General features: G+C 41.5%; 1 protein-coding gene across 1 annotated transcript; it reads left to right on the top strand.

Annotated features, from left to right (window-relative positions):
* The first annotated feature begins 18,055 nt into the window (after positions 1-18,055).
* LOC114283561 (uncharacterized) lies at positions 18,056-18,556 on the top strand. Its single transcript, XM_028226421.2, has one exon. It carries the CDS (start codon positions 18,056-18,058, stop codon positions 18,554-18,556), a length of 501 nt encoding a protein of 166 aa, XP_028082222.2.
* The last annotated feature ends 284 nt before the right edge of the window (positions 18,557-18,840 follow it).

The raw sequence follows: 18,840 nt of genomic DNA, 5'->3' as shown, positions 1-18,840 counted from the left end.
AGGAAGTGGCCTACAGCCTCCTTAAGTGGCCGACACTTCTTAGGCTCAGAGGTGGTTAGAAGTTGTTCTGGTTCTGGAGCAGAAACAGCCTAGAGATTGGTTCGGTGTTCAGGAATCAAGGTGAATGCAAACAGAGGCAACTGGTGGCAAAGTAACGGACTTTCGAGAGAAAGTGAAGCAACCGAGCATGCATGCATGCATCCCTCGTTTCCCGAGGCCGTTCATTTAAATTGCTTAGCTAATTAGCTAGTTAGCTTAGTCATTTTTGTAATTAATTAGTTAAGTGTTTAATTAATTAATTTGGTTTGTAACTAATTAGCTTAGATTAGCTAGTTATTCAATTGTGTTGTAATTAATTAGCTAGAATAGTTAGTTAATTAGTTGGATCGTAATAGTTAGCTTAATTAGCGTAGCTAGTCAGCCCTCTTTCATTCGGACCCTCCGTCGAGAGGGCAAATGTTGTAATAAGTGTGCGTGCGTATGTGCATGTCTTACAACCCCACGTCTTTCTCCCTTTTATTTAACCGCTTACGATGGTTAGTTTTAGGTCACATTTTGATTAGCATACCTTATGCTCGCATGTTTGCATCATTCATTTGTATTGCATGCACCAGGCTCAGCGCATCATTCAAACTGCATTGTATTTCAATACACTCACTTGAATACGTGTTTCAAAGCATGTTATCAAGTGTTTCATTCATATGCTATTTTAGATAGCCGAGCCTATTTAGTTGCATTTTTGCATGTGTTGCATTAGCCATTTTTAACATAGCTAGGATCATGCATGATTTCTAATTAGTTTCATGTTTTGGCATGGAATACACTGTAAGTGTTCACGCTTTAGCATCCTTGCATGTGTGTAAGTGTTGTCATGATAGCATGCTTGCCATGGAGCTATTTGCTTAATTGATATAACTACTTGAATGCCTGTGGGTGGAGGCTTGATTACCTAAATTGGAACAATTCGATGATTGTGAGTTTTAAGCCCACTTGAGGGTGGCAAATCATGTTTTAAGCCCACTTGAGGGTGTCAAAATCCGCGCTTTAGCCCACTTGTGAGTGGCAAATTCAAACCATTTTAAAAAATAAACATGAGATGTTTTGTTCCAATTTGAGCGATTTAGTCTATACTTGTGTGTTGTGCGCATCACATAGCAAAGTTAGATTAATAATCGGAATAAGAACGCATGTGTCTATAAAACCACATATCATGATAGTAGAGGCCGATTCTTTGATCGGGCGAACGGGGGTGCTCATTTTATGACCTTCCCCTCTCGTATCCAAGTTTCCAAGCCGAGGCAACTTTGGTGATGACGGACACGTGGCCTTTGGCACAAGTCAAGGTTTCCTAAATTTTTCAAAACAAAATATTTAGGTGGTGACTCTATAATCTGGCAAAGCAGTCCAGTTTGGCATAATTTGATTTAAAATCTGATTTTCCAAAATGATTTGTCGGGTTAGACTCTTTGGTGATTTATCAGTCTTACATTGCACTTTGTGAGATTAGATTCAGAACTGTGATAGGAGTCTGAACTGTAGTAGTTAGAACCCAATTCACGCCCTCTTCGAAAAGGGGGCGCACGGAGGAAGTTCGGGCGGTTTACAGTTTCTGGCGACTCTGCTGGGGACTTAGAGAACTTGACTCGAACGCATGATATGTTGTTTTGTCTACATTTATGTGATTCTTTGCATTACATTTGCATTGGTGCGCCTAAGTCACAGTGTTTGCAATCTGCTATTCCTGAACAGTTTGCCGGAGGCTTGCTTGGAAAAGCGTGCCATAAGGCTGACCGGTTACGGGCTCTGCCACGATAGAAACACAAACCTCGATTTTCTCGAGGCACCCTTTTTGACCATTCGACCCAGTTACATATCGGAAGCCATAGAGACCATTCCAAACTAGGATAGGTTGCTTTCCCGAATGTAGGTTGTTTGAAACCGCATGCGTGCGTAGTGAAACCCTAGCTCCTGACGAAACTAGGACAGGAAAGCCCTACCCCACCATATGGGTGTTTTGGCTCTTACTTGCTTGATATGTGCTGTTAGGGTGTGTCTCTACAGGAATGTATGTATCAGTTGCACGTCTGGGTATCAGTCTGAGGACATCAGTGTTTGAGGGTATCTGTTTTGGGGCAGAATTCAGTAGAGAGCACAGTCATTCAACTATGCTCATATCTGTTCTTGTGAAATCAGGCTGAGATGCTGTCTGTTTTCTCTTTTGCAAGGTAGTCTTGGAACCATAGCTTCAGAAAGCTCTAATATCCCCCGGATACATTGGACTTGTGTTGATAGACTTTTTCAAGTCAGAGATTCAGTTCAAGGGCAATCAGTGTTTTCTTCACCAAGGCAAGGCAAAAAGGTCAGTCAGGCACAGATCACCAGTTTAACAATTTCCAGTCCAGTAGTCATTATTTTCCTCACATGTGCGCAATTGGGCTCAAATTCCCGCTTTCATCTCAGAAAGAGAGAATATACCAGAACCGATAGATCAGCACCCCATAGTCAGTTGGTATGGAAGACGTGATGTGTCAACTCCAAGAGACGATGCAGGCCATGCAGCAGGACGCTGCTCGTCAGGCAGAGGTTGTAGCTCAACAAGCAGAACTGATTGCCAGGCTTCAACAACAACAGTAACCACAATAAGCCGGAGCGTCTGCTTCACATCCACCCCCACCCCCGCCTACGGTTCCAACACTTGGGGAAACAGCAAACGTTCAGGAAAATACGGACGTTCCAACAGGGCCAGTTCCATCGCCGATTCCACCTCAGATGTCTAAAGCACCGGCTAACCCAGTGGATACACCGTTTGAATTTGAGGTGGACCCAACCGCGCTGAAAGTGAGTAAGCTTGAAAAGCTGTTCATATGGGCCCAGGGAGTTAACTCTATTCCAGACATAGAGGATGGTTACACCGATTCACCAGTGACATTGCCGGACCGGTTCAAGATGCCACATATAGACCGTTTTGACAGTTCTGGAGATCCTATGGTACATCTGCGGTTGTTCTCGGATATTTTATGGCCAATGGGCCTCTCCAGATTACAAAAGCTATCTCTCTTCGATCGGACCCTGTCGGGTGTTGCGGCCACCTGGTACGCTAAGTTGGAAGATTCAGTAAAGAGAAGTTGGGTAGAGATGGCCGAGGCTTTTGTCACCTAATATTCATACAACACGCAAATCGAGGTCACAACTCGTGATCTTGAGGCAACTAGACAAGAGTCGAATGAGGGCTTCTCTGACTTCGTAACCCATTGGAGAGCCAAGGCTTCTATGATGACTGCCAGGCCAGCTGAGAAAGACCAAATAAGGATGGTCGTGCAGAATCTGCAACCAAAGTTGATGCAGAGGATGATTGTCTTACCCCTCCCCACCTTTGCTGATCTTCACGAGATTGGGGTACAAATAGAAGATGCTATGAAACAAGGTCTGATTGACCATGAAAGGGAGTCACCCAAGAAGGGTTATGCACGCAGTTCGAGTATAACCACCATTGGTGATGCAGCTGCAAGATCTTCTGAAGTTGGAATGGTCACCACCACTCCGAAAACAGCCACCCCCTTTGTTGGTACATCCAATCCAAACCCCCAAACTTCGAACTATCTACCCCGAGGCAAGAAGGTTTTTACCCCACTTTATATGCCTTTGTCTAAAACTCTAGGGGTTCTACTCAGGAAAGGACATCTGAAACCGTTAGAACAACGGCCTCTACCCGATCCTCTCCTGCCAAAGCATGACCCGGTTAAATACTGTGTCTTCCATCAGCAGCACGGTCATGATACCAACCTGTGCATCAGACTACGTCATGAGATTCAAGATCTCATTGACAACAAGGTAATAGCACCTCCAGAAAAACCAAATGTCAATCAAAACCCTCCACCTAAGCAGGTAAACTTCATCCAAACAACGGCCAACCCGTTTGACCCCAGTATATACATCACCCTAGCCCATTTACCCAAGCCTGAGGTTTTCATTCCAGTCAGCATGGACTTATACATGATGGGTACACCTGAACCCCAATCATCTCAAACCCGTGAACCCACTTCTGCTGAGTTGGTGAGCATGATTGAAGATTTGCAAAAAAACTGTGGCAAATTTAGCCTTTGGAATTTTGGCTCTGTCATCGACCACATCACAGGCCAGAAGTTTCAACCCAAAAGGCTCCTTGAACTTAGGGCAAGCGGCAATTGAAAAGGGCCAACCTGAAGCCATCCCAGGTTTGGACGATGACATGTTGACAACAACTGGGCTCCGCTCTAATATAGCGATCCAATCCTTTGGCAAAGAGGAGGCAAATGGAAAGAACAAGGTAGGGGCAGACATTGGTCCCCATGAATATCTTCTGTGGGCTGTTAGGGCTTTGAAAGCCGATGGACTGAACAAACAGCAAGTGCTCGCAGTTGTTGCAAAAATTATGGATGACACTTTTGCTACTCACGCTAAGAGCATCCTGAATCAAGTGTTAAACCAACCTTCCTTTAACATAACATCGGCTTAACTTCAACTTGTAAATTTTTCTTAAAATTTCAACAAGTGTTAAACCAACCTTAGCTTGTAGATTCCAACTCCCAAGAATCATTCTCCAGAACTCTGCCCCCTAATGTGAACTTAAGTTCCACTTGGGTTCTCATTAAGCATGCGGCTTTGACCTCGTTGCCGAGGTTAGATTCAAACAAAGATTGGTCGAGGTTTTTAACCTTGGCCTCTCTGTTAATCTATGTACTTAGTTTCAATCTGTGTTTCACTCTGCCGATATGGCAAGTCTAGGTTAATTCAACTTAGTTCAACTCTATTATATGCAAGCATAATTCAACTCTGCCATATAATAAGTCTAAATTATTCGTCATGTTTCAATCAGAAACATCGCTAACTTAGTTCAACTCTATAGTATGCAAGTAAGAACTCTGCCATATAATAAGTCTAAGTTATTCGTCATGTTTCAATCAGAAACATCGCCAACTTAGTTCAACTCTATTATATGCAAGTAGGAACTCTGTCATATAATAAGTCTAAGTTATTCGTCATGTTTCAATTAGAAACATCGCCAAGTTACTAATTAGTCATACTACACAAGTGTAAAAATCAAGCTAAAACTTTATTATTACTTTGGCTAATAACAAAAAACTAAGAAAATCTAATGATAGAAAAACTTTACATTGCAAGTATTCCAAGGCCTTGGCAACTCTTTGCCTTTACTGTCTTCAAGCCGATATGCCCCATTGCCCAATACCGAGATGATTCTATAGGGTCCCTCCCAATTTGGGCCAAGCTTGTCCTCTCTGGGATCCTTCTTGTTGCCGACAACCTTTCTCAGGATGAGATTCCCAACTTGGAACTCCCTTGGGTTGACCTTCTTGTTATAAGCCCTGGCAAGTTGCTGTTGGTATGACCCTAGCTGAATTGCTGCATTCTCCCTTCTCTTTTCTAGTAGGTCCAGATCTCGGGCTAAGAATACATCATTAGTTCTATTCTCCACTCCCTGGGTTCTGATCCCCGGGATGCCAACCTCTAATGGGATTACTGCCTCTGTGCCAAAAGCCATGGCAAATGGGGATTCCCCAGTTGATCTTCTCGGCGTAGTCCGATATGCCCAGAGTACACTGGGTAACTCATTCACCCACCTTTCCTTAGCTGCTTCCAGCCTCTTCTTGATCCCATCCAAGATGACCTTATTGGATACTTCTGCTTGACCATTGCTTTGAGGGAAGCTTGGAGTAGAGTAATAATTCTTGATCTTGTACTTTGCACAGAAGCTCTTGATTAGCTTGCTGTCAAACTGTGTACCATTATATGCTATTATTACCCTTGGAATCCCAAACCTGGTGATGATATTCTTCCAAATGAAGCTCTTCATATCAACATCTCGAATCTTTGCGAGGGGTTCAGCTTTCACCCACTTGGTAAAGTAATCTGTTGCCACTAGCAGGTACTTCCTTTGTCTAGTTGCTTGAGGCAGTTCTCCAACAAGATCCATGCCCCATTGGGCAAATGGCCAAGGGCTGGACACTGGGTTCAAGTCCGCTGTTGGTTGATGTATCAAAGGTGCAAACCTCTAGCACTTTTCACACTTCTTGACATAAGCTTCAGCATCTTTCTGCATGTAAGGCCACCAGTACCCCTGAGTAATGGCCCTATGAGCAAGTGACTTGCCCCCTGCGTGGCTTCCACATACTCCTTCGTGTATCTCATACAAGAAGTCTTTAACTTGTAAAGGATGTATACACCTCAAAAGGGATCCAGTAAAAGATCTTCTGTAGAGATGTCCTTCTGCTGTCAGGTTGAATCTTGCCGACTTCAGTCTGATCTTTGTGTCCTTCTTTATGATCATCTGGCAGTTTTCCCTCTTTAAGGAATACTATTATTGCATTCATCCTGCTTGGTCCCATTTCCATACACATTGCTTCATGCTCTGTGTTCAGTGGTTCTATGCTTGGACTTAACAAGTAGTCCATCATTATCATCCTTGCCTCTCCAAGTTTTATTGCACTAGCCAGGTTGGCCAAAGCATCAGCATGGCTGTTGTCATCTCGGCTAACCTGCTGTAATCGGCAATTTTGGAATAAGGCTACCAGTCTGCCCACCTCTTTTACATAGGCCAACATCCTTTCATCTCGAGCTGCATATTCGCCTATTGCCTGGTTGACAATAAGTTGGGAATCACAGAAGACTATTATCTCGTCAGTTTCCATTGCTACTGCCAGCTTTAATCCTGCGATCAGTGCTTTATACTCTGCTTCATTGTTTGAGGCTTTAAACACCAAACGAATGGATTGTTCCAGTATCTGTCCATCTGGAGATACTAGCACTGCTCCTGCCTCCACTCTTTGTCGGTTTGAAATTCCATCAACAAATCGCCGGAATGAGTCACCGTTGTAAATACTGCATCGCCTGAGTTTCTCTTCTTTCCTCTGTTTGGCTATCCTCAACTGGGTTTCTTCTTGTTCATTTGGACCTCGGCTCAACGGAACCCGATGTGTGATGGTGCCTGGTGTGAAGTCGGCCAAAACTTGGCATTTGATTGCTATTCTAGGTCTGAATTCCAAGTCATATTGGCCCAACACCACTGCCCATCTGCCTATTCTGCCTGTCAGATCTCCCTGCTACAACAGGGACTTCAAGGGATACTCAGTTAACACCACAATTTTGTGGGCTTGAAAGTAATGTTTCAGCTTCTTAGAAGCCATTACTAAGGCTAGTGTTAGCTTCTCCAAGGGTAGGTATCTGGTCTCAGCATCAGCTAGGGTTTTGTTCACGTAGTAAACTGCCCTTTGCTCTCATTTTTCTTCTCTGATTACTACTGCACTCACTGCACGCTCTGAGACTGCCAAGTATAAGAACAACTCATCTCCAGGTACTGGATTTGAGAGAACTGAAGTTGTGGTCAAATACTTCTTCAAGACGACTTCACACTCTTCTGTCCATAAGAAGTCTGTGGCTTTCTTCACTAAGCTGAAGAAAGGTTTACATTTGTCAGAGCTTTTGCTTATGAATCTATTCAGAGCTGCAGCCCTTCCAGTCAACATCTGTATTTGCTTTGCTGATGTTGGGCTCTCCAACTCCAAAATGGCCTTGATTTGATCGGGGCTAGCCTTAATGCCCCTTCTGGTAACTAAGTATCCTAAGAACTTGCCAGACCCAACTCCAAATGCACACTTCGATGCATTGAGTCGGAGCTGATATGTTCTAAGGATGTCAAAAACTGCCTTCAAGTCTTCCAGATGATCCTCAAGTTCCTTGGTCTTCACGACCATGTCATCTATGTATACCTTCACTGTTCTGCCTATTAGGTGCCTGAACATCTTGGTCACCAATCTCTAGTAAGTTGCTCTAGCATTTTTCAACCGAAAAGGCATCACTCTGTAGCAATACAACCCTTTTAGGGTGATAAATGCAGTCTTCTCCTCATCTGAGGGATACATAGCTATTTGATGGTACCCTCTGTATGCATCTAGGAAGCTCATCCTTCCATACCTTGAAGTGGCATCCACCAATTAGTCGATCTTGGGTAGTGGGAAACTGTTTTTGGGACAAGCCTTGTTCAGGCTGGTGAAGTCCACACAGACCTACCATTTCCCATTCTTTTTTTTCACAACCACCGTGTTTGATAACCATGTCGGGTAATTTACCTCTCAAATGACCCTAGCCTCCAGAAGTTTATCCATTTCCTCTTCTACTGCCTCGACATGCATCAACGTCGGCCTTCTTGCTCGCTGGATAACAGGTTTAGCCGACCTGTCCATATTCAGTCTATGGCAAGCGACCTCGGGGTCAATGCCAGGCATCTCGTACAGCGTCCAGGCAAACACTTCAATGTTTGCTGTCAAGAACGCCTCTAGCTCTTTTTCATTTTCCTCGGCCAAGCCCGAGCCGAGAAAGAAGAAGCGCTCTTTATCCCCTTACTATACAAGGATTTTCTTCAGGGCTTCCACACCATTCTCGGCTGGCTCTTTGCCGACGTCATCTAGGACTTCCATGTCCTCATCCTCAATCTCTGCGGCTTCTATTTCTCGTATGTTGCAGGTGGATTTCATTGCTGCCATGGAGCAATTCTTTGCCTGCACTTGATCCCCTCTGACCTCTTCAATTCCATGCTCTGTAGGCAATCGCAACAGTTGGTGCAATGTGGAGGGAACAGCCCCCATTGCATGCAATCATAGCCTTCCCAAGATAGCATTATAAGGGGAGGGAGTGTCAATTACTGTGAACTCAGTTTTTATCCTCTTGGTGCTAGCCTGCACCTCCAAACTAAATGCTCCCAGGGGCCATGTCGACGTTCCATGGAACCCGACCATTGGACCATTGGATTATTCCAGATCATCTTGGTGAAGGCCAAGCTTCTTGTAACACCTGACATACATGATGTTGCAAGAGCTGCCCTGGTCAATTAAAGATGCGCTTCACTTGGCATTCTCCAATCTAGAGGGATATTACCAAGGCATCGTTGTGTGGATGTTGCACCATCTCTAGGTCGTCTTCAGTAAAGGACACCACTGGTCCCTGGCACTCATCTGCCCTAGGTTTTTTCTGTCGGACCTGGTACACATGCTGCAAGTGTTTTACCTTCTGAGTCTCCCCACGTATTTCGTTCTCATTGACCTTTGAGTGAATCACATTGATCATCCAAGGTCCGCCTGCCTGAGGTTGTGGTGCTGGAGGAAGCGGTGCTGCCGGTGCCTGAGGCAGTCTTGCTTGTTCTTCCCTTGTCCTGGCCTCGTCTATAAGGTCCCTTAAATAACCTTGCCTTACCAAGTCTTCCAGATGTGCCTTCAGGGCTCTGCACCCCTAAGTCAGATGCCCATCTTCGTTGTGGTAAGCACAGTGCTTGCCAAGGCTTCTTCTCATAAATTCGCCTGGAACCCTTACTAGTGCTCTATAATAGGGCTGATTTTAGATTTTCTCCAAGACTTTATAAACTAGGATTCGGAATACGGTAGTGATTGCCTGCGCAGCCCTTAATCCTGTCTCTTGCTTGTTGTACCCGCCATTACCATGGTTTTGCTTCGGCGAGCCGTTTCCCTTCTCTTGCTTCAACGCCTTTGTTCCCGACGTGTCTTCCTCGGCCCTCGCATACTTCTCAATTCTGGCTATCAGTTCCTCCATACTTTTTGGCAGTGTCTTTGCCAATGATTTTTGAAGCAAACAATCATCTTTCAGGTCGTTCTTAAAAGACATGACCGCTACCTCTTGGTTGCATCCTGGTATCCGGTTGAATACCTCATAATACCTCTTGGCATAGGCCCTAAGGCTCTCGTCCTTGCTGATTCTTAGAGCCATCGGGGAGTCCACCCTTAATGGCTGTAACTTGTTTGTCACAAACCTAGCCGCGAACATCTCAGCCAGGCCTTTCCAGGTTTTCACAGTTCCTTTCGGCAACTTATGAAACCAATCCGATGTAATTTCCCCGAACGATGAGGGGAACACCTTATAGAACAACGGCTCGTTCCCGGTGTATAGTGCCATCGAGTTCAGGTACAAGCTGACATGAAAGTTGGGGTCCAACTTACCGTCGTATATCTAGAATCTCGGCATACTAAACCTTTTTGGGGCCTCAAATTTGTCTAACTTTACCGAAAACAGCGTTCTCAACTTGACTGGGGAGGTTACCTCGACATTTTGTTGCTTCCTCTGGAGATAATCCCTCAGATCCTCCTTGGTCCATCTAGGAGCTCGGCTATCTCCGGATTGCAGCCTTTTCGGCGCGCTGTTTCCGGTGTCATTGTGAGTCCTCTTGGACCTCTCTCCGTTAGTTGCGTCGAAACAGAGTTTCTTTCCCTAAACATGCCGATGTTCTTTGGTGTCAGCTTCTTTGGTACGATGCGTCCTCCGTGAATCTCCCTTCATTGACTCTCCTCCCCGCACCTCCTTTGAAGGCCAGTGAGAGTGTTCTTTGATCCTGGTGTGCTGGGAGGCTACAGGGACTTATAGACACCCCATTTTTGACCGCCCTTAAGACTTGGGCGGTACTGATGGCTTCTTTGGTGATGAAAGTTGTGCAATGCAAATGTTCGATTTCTTCAGCAAGAGGAGAGTCAAATCCAAACCTCACACCCCATTTTTTTGACCAAATATTTTAGATCTTAAAACCCTCTCTTTCAAAATATTTTTGAAAAAAAGTTTCTACGATGTTCCGAGGCTCGCATTTTGTCAAATGTTGCGTTTTTCGGTAAACCGAGCAAGGACAAAGTAGAAATGAATGAAAGAGAGTTGAAATCTCTGAAAAATCTTTCAAAACATCTTGTTTAGGGGTTTGGAGTTGAAGAAAAGAGGAGAGGAGAGGAGAGAAGAAACCAAGTTGGAGAAGAAGATGGGCATGAATCGCTAAGAGAAAGATGAGCAGTCCTCGCTAAATCAGGCCTATCTATTTGTACCCTTGTATTTCAGTTATGAAGCCACCACTGTTGGAAACAAGACTTTCAGGACTTCATTTTTCACTCAAGAATCTCCTAAAGACGAGTCCGGATGGGGGAGATATGATTGGTTAAAGTTAGGCATCATTCCGGTTGGACCGAAACTGAGCAATCTTCACTAAAAGAGGCATAACTTTTTGCACAATTAAAATTTTGATGCAAGGCTGCCACCTTTGGAAATATTATTTCCGGGGCTTCATTCTAGGCACAAGAATGACCTGAAAAGGAGTCCAGATAAAGGATTTATGCCTGGTGCAAGTCGGGGACTGGGGTTAGTTTTTGCCGTCGGCCTCTATGGGAGTGCATCGGCCACAATTGGAGCTCATCGGCCATAGGTCGGCCAAGAGTGAGCCTAATCGCCCACAAATGATGTCCGATCAACCAACAAACTGGCCGGTCGGCCAGAAATGTCCAGAAAGCCCAGAATTGGCAGATATTTCTCCTTCAGCTGTTGTATACTGCTCCAGATATTTCCAGTTGAGACATTTCGACCAAACTTGATATTTTGCTATATATGAGAGCCTTATATGTCATATTCAAGGGGTTAGAACATATTGAAGAGTCAGAAAATTTGGAAGCTTCTCACTCTAGAATCCTCTCTCTCTTGAAGATTTGTGAGCAAATTCTCCCATCTCTAGAATTCTCTCTTTCTCCCCCTGTTTTAGGCTTAGAAGTGAGAATTTCCTACACTTTTTCAAAGAGACCCTTAACCAAAGTTGACCACCACTGGGCTGAGATTCCTTGGGACTTTGTTTGAGCTCCAAAAGGCTGATTTTGGATCAAATTTTGGTTGGTTTTGCAGCTGTGCTTCAAGGTGCTTCAAGGGTAAGCTTTTCCCCCTTTCAAGCTTGTTTTTGCACATTTGCTTTTCCCTCATTTTTCCATTGTTTTGGACTATTTTGAGGATGGTTTTGAACTATAAAAAACTCTGATTTTGAGGTTCTAGAATGATGGTTTAAGCCTTGTTTGGCTAGGGGGTGTTTCCTCCCTTTTGTTCCTTGGCTTGTAAAGCCTTTTGAGCCAACTCTCAAAGCTTTTCAAATAAGTTCTTTTTGGACTTAAAACCACTGAATTCCAGAGGAATTTCAATGGTAGAAAGGTAGTTTTGAGGCCCAAAATGGGAGGGGGTGGTCCCTCCTCCTCTTGTCTTGTTAGCATGTGTTGTTGGCCTATCAAATGAGCATATATTTCTCCCTTCTTGAGGCTTAGTTTGAGCATGTTTTTGTGAATTTTTGGGCCTGCTCTAACTCTTTTTTAGGTTGGTTTGGTTGTTGCTTGCATGCTTCTTGCACTTGTAGTGGAATCTTGCTCAACAGCCTTGTTAGCCTTACAAAGTAGCATGCTCTTGTGGTTTGAATTAGCTTAATTCAAGCATGTTTTTGGTGTTATTTTGGAATGTAATAACTCTAATTTTGATTGGTGGACTCACCTCTTGCAAGCTTTATACACTTGTAGTGTAATCCTTGCTAGCTAGCCTTGATGCTTGTCTCTTTAGCCTATTATTCTAGCTCATTTTGGCTATACTCTAGCATGATTTTATTCAAATTTTGGCATTCTTTAGCTCTGTTTCGAGCCTTCTTGGTTGTATGATGCTTGTTATGCATGCTTGTAGTACAATAACCTTGACTAGCTTTAAGTTTTGAAGTATTTTGCATGCTTGGCTTGAGGTATTTGCATGTCTTGGCATCATTTGGTATGTTATTTCAGAGCATATAGTGTTGTCACACTTCCACATTTTTCACTTTTTAAGTGCTCTTGAGAGCTGCACCTTTATGCCTTGATTATGAGCCATTGTATGAGCATCATTTTCTTGCCTTTCATGCTGTCATCTCAACTCATTTTGGCCACTGTTTTGGCATGCATGAGGACTGTTTAGGGCTGGTTTAGTCCATTGAGCATTGTATTGCATGATTCTAGTGTTGTGTCCTTCACTGGTTTCAATGTTTAAACCTTCTAACATGTTGTACTTGAAGTGTTTGCATGCTAGAGTCTTGTTTATCATGCCACTTTAGCACTGAAAAATCTGTCATCTCTCTCATTTCTTCATTTTTTATTTGTTTTGAGGATTGGTTAGTCTTGAGGTTGTGTTTAATGCTTGGGATTGAGGCCTATGCTTAAATGGCTTCAACCCTCTTTTGAGGGTTACTCCTAGTCAAAGGCATTGGTCTCTCCCATGCCTTAAACCATTCTCTTTGATAGACCTTTCTCTCATTAGAGGACTCTCATATTTGGATAAGTTGATTAATGAATGGATTGGTAATGTTAAAATGTGTAAACAAAATCAATCAAGTAAAACATGCCAAGATAACATGTTTGTGTTGCATTGCATGTGTTTGGATTAGAAATGACAGACATTTCATACTTGAAGTGATGAAGCGTGCCTCATTTCTTAGTCGTCGGCACCTTTGATTGTACATGATAGAGTGGAGGCCTCTCGAGTCTTGTGTGTTGTTTGTGCATTCATCAACATTGTGCAAGCTTGACCCTTTGGCCATCATGCATTGAGATGCGTGATTGATGGCTTGAGAGCCGAGCACTACACTCCTTTGAGCTTGAGACATGATAAGGAGTGTGGTTGCACACACATTTTCTTGCAAATACACTGCCATGCCTCTGTTTGTGCTCTGTTGTAGCAAAAGGAGAAATTGTAGGAAGCAGTGGCCGACCGACCATCAATGCTGCTGACCGGCCACCAAGGCTGTCGATCGACTATCAGAAGTGGCCGATGGCCATCAACTTTGGCCGATGGCCATTTCTCTTAGCCGACCATCCCTCAGCATATTCCTAAGGTAGGTCAGAAGCATCTAGGAAGTTGGCACAATTTTCAGAAGTCCAAAAGAGTGCAAACAAAGGCATCATGAGGCACGGTAGTAGATTTCCGAGCGAAGCCGATCGAGCATGCATATCTCCCTCGCTTCCCGAGGCCATCTATTTAAATTGCTTAGCTAACTAGTTCATTAGCTTAGTTATTTTGAAATTAATTAGTTAAGTGTTTAATTAATCAATTTCGTTTGTATTTAATTAGCTTAAATTAGCTAGTTGTTCAAATTCATTTGCGTTGTAATGATTAATTAGCTAAAGTTAGTTAATTAGTTGGTTTGTAAATAATTAGCTTAGCGTAGCTAGCTAGTTGATTTATTCGGACCCTCCGTCGAGAGGGAAAATGTTGTAATAAGTGTGCGTGTGTATGTGAATGTCTTCCAACCCCACGCCTTTCTCTTTTTTACTTATCCGCTTTCAGTGGTTAGATTAGGACATATTTCAATTAGCATCCTTATGCTTGCATGCGTGCATCATTCATTCGTATTGCATGCATCGGGCTCAGCGCATCATTCAAACTGCATTGTATTTCAATACACTTTCTTGAATACGTGTTTCAAAGCATGTTATCAAGTGTTGCATTCATATGCCATCTTAGATAGCCGAGCCTACTTAGTTGCATTTTGCATGTGCTGCATTAGGCATCTAGCATAGTTAGGATTCATGCATGATTTCTAATTAGCTTTTTTTTTTGCTCGGAGTATACTGTGAGTGTTTACGCTTTAGCATACTGCATGAGATGTGTATGTTGCCATCATAGCATGTTTGCCATGAGGCTATTTGCTTAAGTGATTAATTGTATGAATGCCTGTGGGTGGAGGCTTGATTGCCTGAATTGGAACAACTTGATGATTCTGAGTTTTAAGCCTACTTTGCGGAGTGGCAAAATCATGTTTTTCTAAGACCACTTGAGGGTGGTAAATCCACATCTTAGCCTACTTGCGAGTAGCATTTTCAAACCATTTTAAAAAACAAACATGAGTTGTTTTGTTCCAATCCGCGTGATTGAGTCTATACTTATATGCTGTGCGCATCACATAGTAAGCTAGCTAATAAACCGGAATAAGAACGCATGTGTTTATAAAAACAACATATCATGTTAGTAGAGGTCGATCTTTGATCGGGTGAGCAGGGGTGCTCATTTCAGGACCTTCCCCTCTCGTACCCAAGTTCCCGAGCCGAGAAAACTTTGGTGATGACGGACACGTGGCCTTAGGCACGAGTCAGGGTTTCCTAAATTTCTCAAAACAAAATATTTAGGTGGCGACTCTGAAATCTGGCAAAGCAGTCCACGTTTGGCGTTTTTTGATTAAAATCAGTTTTCCAAAACGATTTTTCGAATTTGGACTCTTTGGTGATTTATCAGTCTTGCATTACACTTTGTGAGATTAGATTCAGAACCATGACAGGAGTCCGAACTGTAGCAGCTAGAACACAATTTGCGCCCTCGCGCGCGGAGCGGAGTTCGGGGCGGTCTACAGGACTGTTTTCTGCCCTCTCTTCTGGACATTGTTCTTGGCCGCTGGAATCGGCGTGTCTTGCAGTGGGAATGGTGGCTGTATGACATTTTTTTGCATCATGAAATTGACGACCGTTTGCAGGTGTGCCAATTTGTTCGCCATCCCCTTTATCTCTTCGTCCTTCCGCAGGCATCTATCTTTCCATACTTGGAGGTTGTCCTCGTTATAATACACGCTTCGGTCTGATTTCTTTGGTACGTCGCATTCCTTGCCGACGTCTTTCTCTCCGGGATTCTGATCCCGAGTTTCTTCGTTGCAATTATCTTCCTCGACGTCAAGGTCAACATGTTTACCACTCCCAATAGAGATGTCGTCTCCAACCTTTTCTTTTCGTCCGTTGTTGACCATCTATTCTTCTTTCATTTCCACAGACGGCGCCAAATTGTGTGTGTTGTTTTTTGACCACACTGCCAATTAAGGCCTCGTTTGGGAACAGGCTAATTTAGTAACTTTTTGGCTATTTGGCTAAAAAGGTAGGTAAAAAAAACTTGTATGTTTGGGATGACTTTTTGGCTAATTACGAAAAGATGTGCAAAAAGTAGAGAGAAAAGAGAATCTTTGACTTTTTGGTATGGGTTGTTGGCTTTTTGGCTAATTTAGTAACTTTTTGACTAATTGGCTAAAATAGTCTCTTGCCAAACAAGGCCTAAGTACTCAGCTGGAGAACACCGGCAGAATAGATAGCGCCCAAACGACCTATCACAGAAAGAAAAGACTCCGGCGGTGGTTCGTCCACCTGGGGGCACTCCGATGATCAAGTCAGTTATCTCTCAAAGATAGCAAAAGTGCTTAACTCACTATTCAGAATATAAAAAGCGTACCTTAGACCCACGAGGGTGCCTCTCTTTTATAGCCAACACTGACCTATTCCCAATAGAAGCCTAACTTCAATGGATTCTGGCTCAATGCTAATCGTAGACTCCCAGTTAGATTGGGATAAACTCCATAAGAGTCTTATCTTTATCCAAACTGAAGTCCTCCCTTATTTTAGGACTCTTATAACTTATCCGCTCATCTCGGATTCCGGTATCTTTGCATATAACCTCAGCCTAGTCGAGATTACCTTAGCGTCAAGTTAAGGACACGTGGCACCTCGGCTGGCACTTCGGTGTTACCTCGGCCACGTGTTGTCATTCAAAAAATATGTCCCCACAAATATTAATATGCCACTATTCATAACAAGTCCACCGTGATAGGGGAGCGTTTGGTGTGGATTATGGAAACAACTTAGAACTTATTTTAATATGAAAGTTTATGCTAAATTGTTTGGTATAGTTTTTAGTTTTTTAGGTAAAAATAACTTAAATAAACTTAAAAAAAAAAAATCATCTTTCAAAAATTAGGCAAGAGATACTTTTAATTTCTATTTTTTGATTATTAACTTTTAATTTAAAATAATCTTTATCAAACACCTCACCGTTGAGCACAAGGTGACAGTTACTTTTGTCCAATGAGACCCCGTTAAAAAAATAAAAAATAAAAAATTATAAAAAACTTTAAAAGTCAAGAATTTATTTTTAAAAAGTCAAATATATCACAATTTTCGATATAACTAAAAAAATGATGACAAACACTTAATTTTTATTACTTCATATAAAAGTAAAATATCAACACAAAAAAAAAAAATTAAAAGTTAATTTCCAAACGAGCTCTGAATTATCTGCAATTCACATGATTGGACAATTCAGTCTTCATTGAGCTCATTCTTAACGATTTACTTAAGTTTATTTTTAGGTCTTGGTGTATAGATGGTCTTAAAAAAAAAAAAAAAATTTTGATCTGATAAATATAATTACATGATTTTATAAAAAAAAATTATAAAAAAATATTATTAAATATAATTTAAAAAATATATCATTTATTTATTTATTTTTTAAAATAACATAACAAAGTTATGTAGTTACGATTATTGAATTAATTATTATTTTTTTTTTTTTATAAATTTATATGTGAAGACCTAAACAACAAAAAGGAGTAAATCATGAAGCGAAGACGAATCCATTCGACTAGATCAGACCATTCAGTCCAATTCACACAGCACTAGAGAGTCTTTTTCCTTACTAATTTGCTTTGTTTTTATATTTAGACCATATACAATATTTGTCAAGTAAGAAATGAACTGTAATTATAATTTTGAAAAGATATACTATAAAACAAATATGATGAGATTATATATTTATAATTGTTAGATTAATTTATTTTTTTAATAAATAATTTAAACAGAAAAACAAGAAAACGAAGAAAACGAGGCATCAATCTAACTAAGAGCATCTCCAACCACACTCTCTAAAATGCCTCCTCAAAGTACACAGAAAACTACCTTCTTTATTTTGCCTAGCTAGTGTACACTCCAACCATACTCTTTATTTTAGCTAACCAATCAAACTAACTTAACTAATTTTTAAAAGAAAACTATTATAAATATTAATAAATAAATAAATAATATTTTTATGACATGCTGCATATATTAACGTGGCATTTACAAATATTTATTTATTTAAAATATATAATTAAATAATTTATAAAAAAATATTTTCAAACAATCATATTATCTCAATAGTCATATTTTCAAATAGTAATATTATCTCAACGATCATATTTTCAAATTGTAATATTCTCTCAACAGTCATATTTTTAAACGGTAATATTCTCTCAATAGTCATATTTTCAAACGGTATTATTCTCTAACGGTAATATTCTCTAACGGACATATTTCTAACAGTCATATATTTTTGTTTATAAAAAGGATTTGCTCTTTCATTTTTACCAATTTGAACTATATTTCTCAACTTCATTCATTTTTTAATTAACATGGCTCGCAATACCATGAAAATGATTCTTAACAACTTTGACAGTGATGATGAATTGCAGCTAATAACAATAGCTACAATGGAAGAAGAACGACTCAATAGAGAAAGATGTTCAAGAAGACGTAGTGGTTCCATTGAAGGCCATGCAATTATTTATCGCAATCGAGTTCAAGGCCATGAGAGACTTTATCGAGACTACTTCTCAGAAACAGCTATATATCCTACCCATTTATTCAAGAGGAGATTCCGGATGAATCGATCTCTCTTTCTTTATATTCTATCTACGGTGAAAGCATACGATTCATATTTTGTCCAAAAAACAGATGTTGTTGGAATCATTGGTTTGTCTTCCCTTCAAAAAATGACAGCTGCTATGAGGATGCTCGCTTATGGAGTAGCAGCAGATTCGGTGGATGATTATGTGAGAATTGGTGAAAGCACCGCCATAGAGAGTCTAAAACACTTTGCTAAGGCGGTGGTTGCAATGTTTTTTGAGAGGTAGCTGAGGAGCCCTAACAACGATGATATTTCAAGATTATTAGTGATGGGAAGCAATTGCGGGTTTCCTGGTATGTTAGGGAGCATTGATTGTATGCATTGGAAGTGGAAAAATTGTCCTATTGCACGAAAAGGTATGTATTCTGGTCACATCCATGGACCAACTATTATTTTAGAGGCTGTGGCTTCTCAAGATTTATGGATATGGCATGCCTTTTTTGGGATGCCCTGATCTCATAATGACGTCAATGTATTAGATTGTTCTTCTGTATTTTCACTCCTTACTCA

The sequence above is a fragment of the Camellia sinensis genome, chromosome 11, assembly GCF_055761805.1.
Source record: "Camellia sinensis isolate YWXY chromosome 11, ASM5576180v1, whole genome shotgun sequence".
Classification (NCBI taxonomy): domain Eukaryota; kingdom Viridiplantae; phylum Streptophyta; class Magnoliopsida; order Ericales; family Theaceae; genus Camellia; species Camellia sinensis.
The sequence above is the reverse complement of the archived record's forward strand: the minus strand, read 5'-3'. Positions and strand labels throughout refer to the sequence as shown.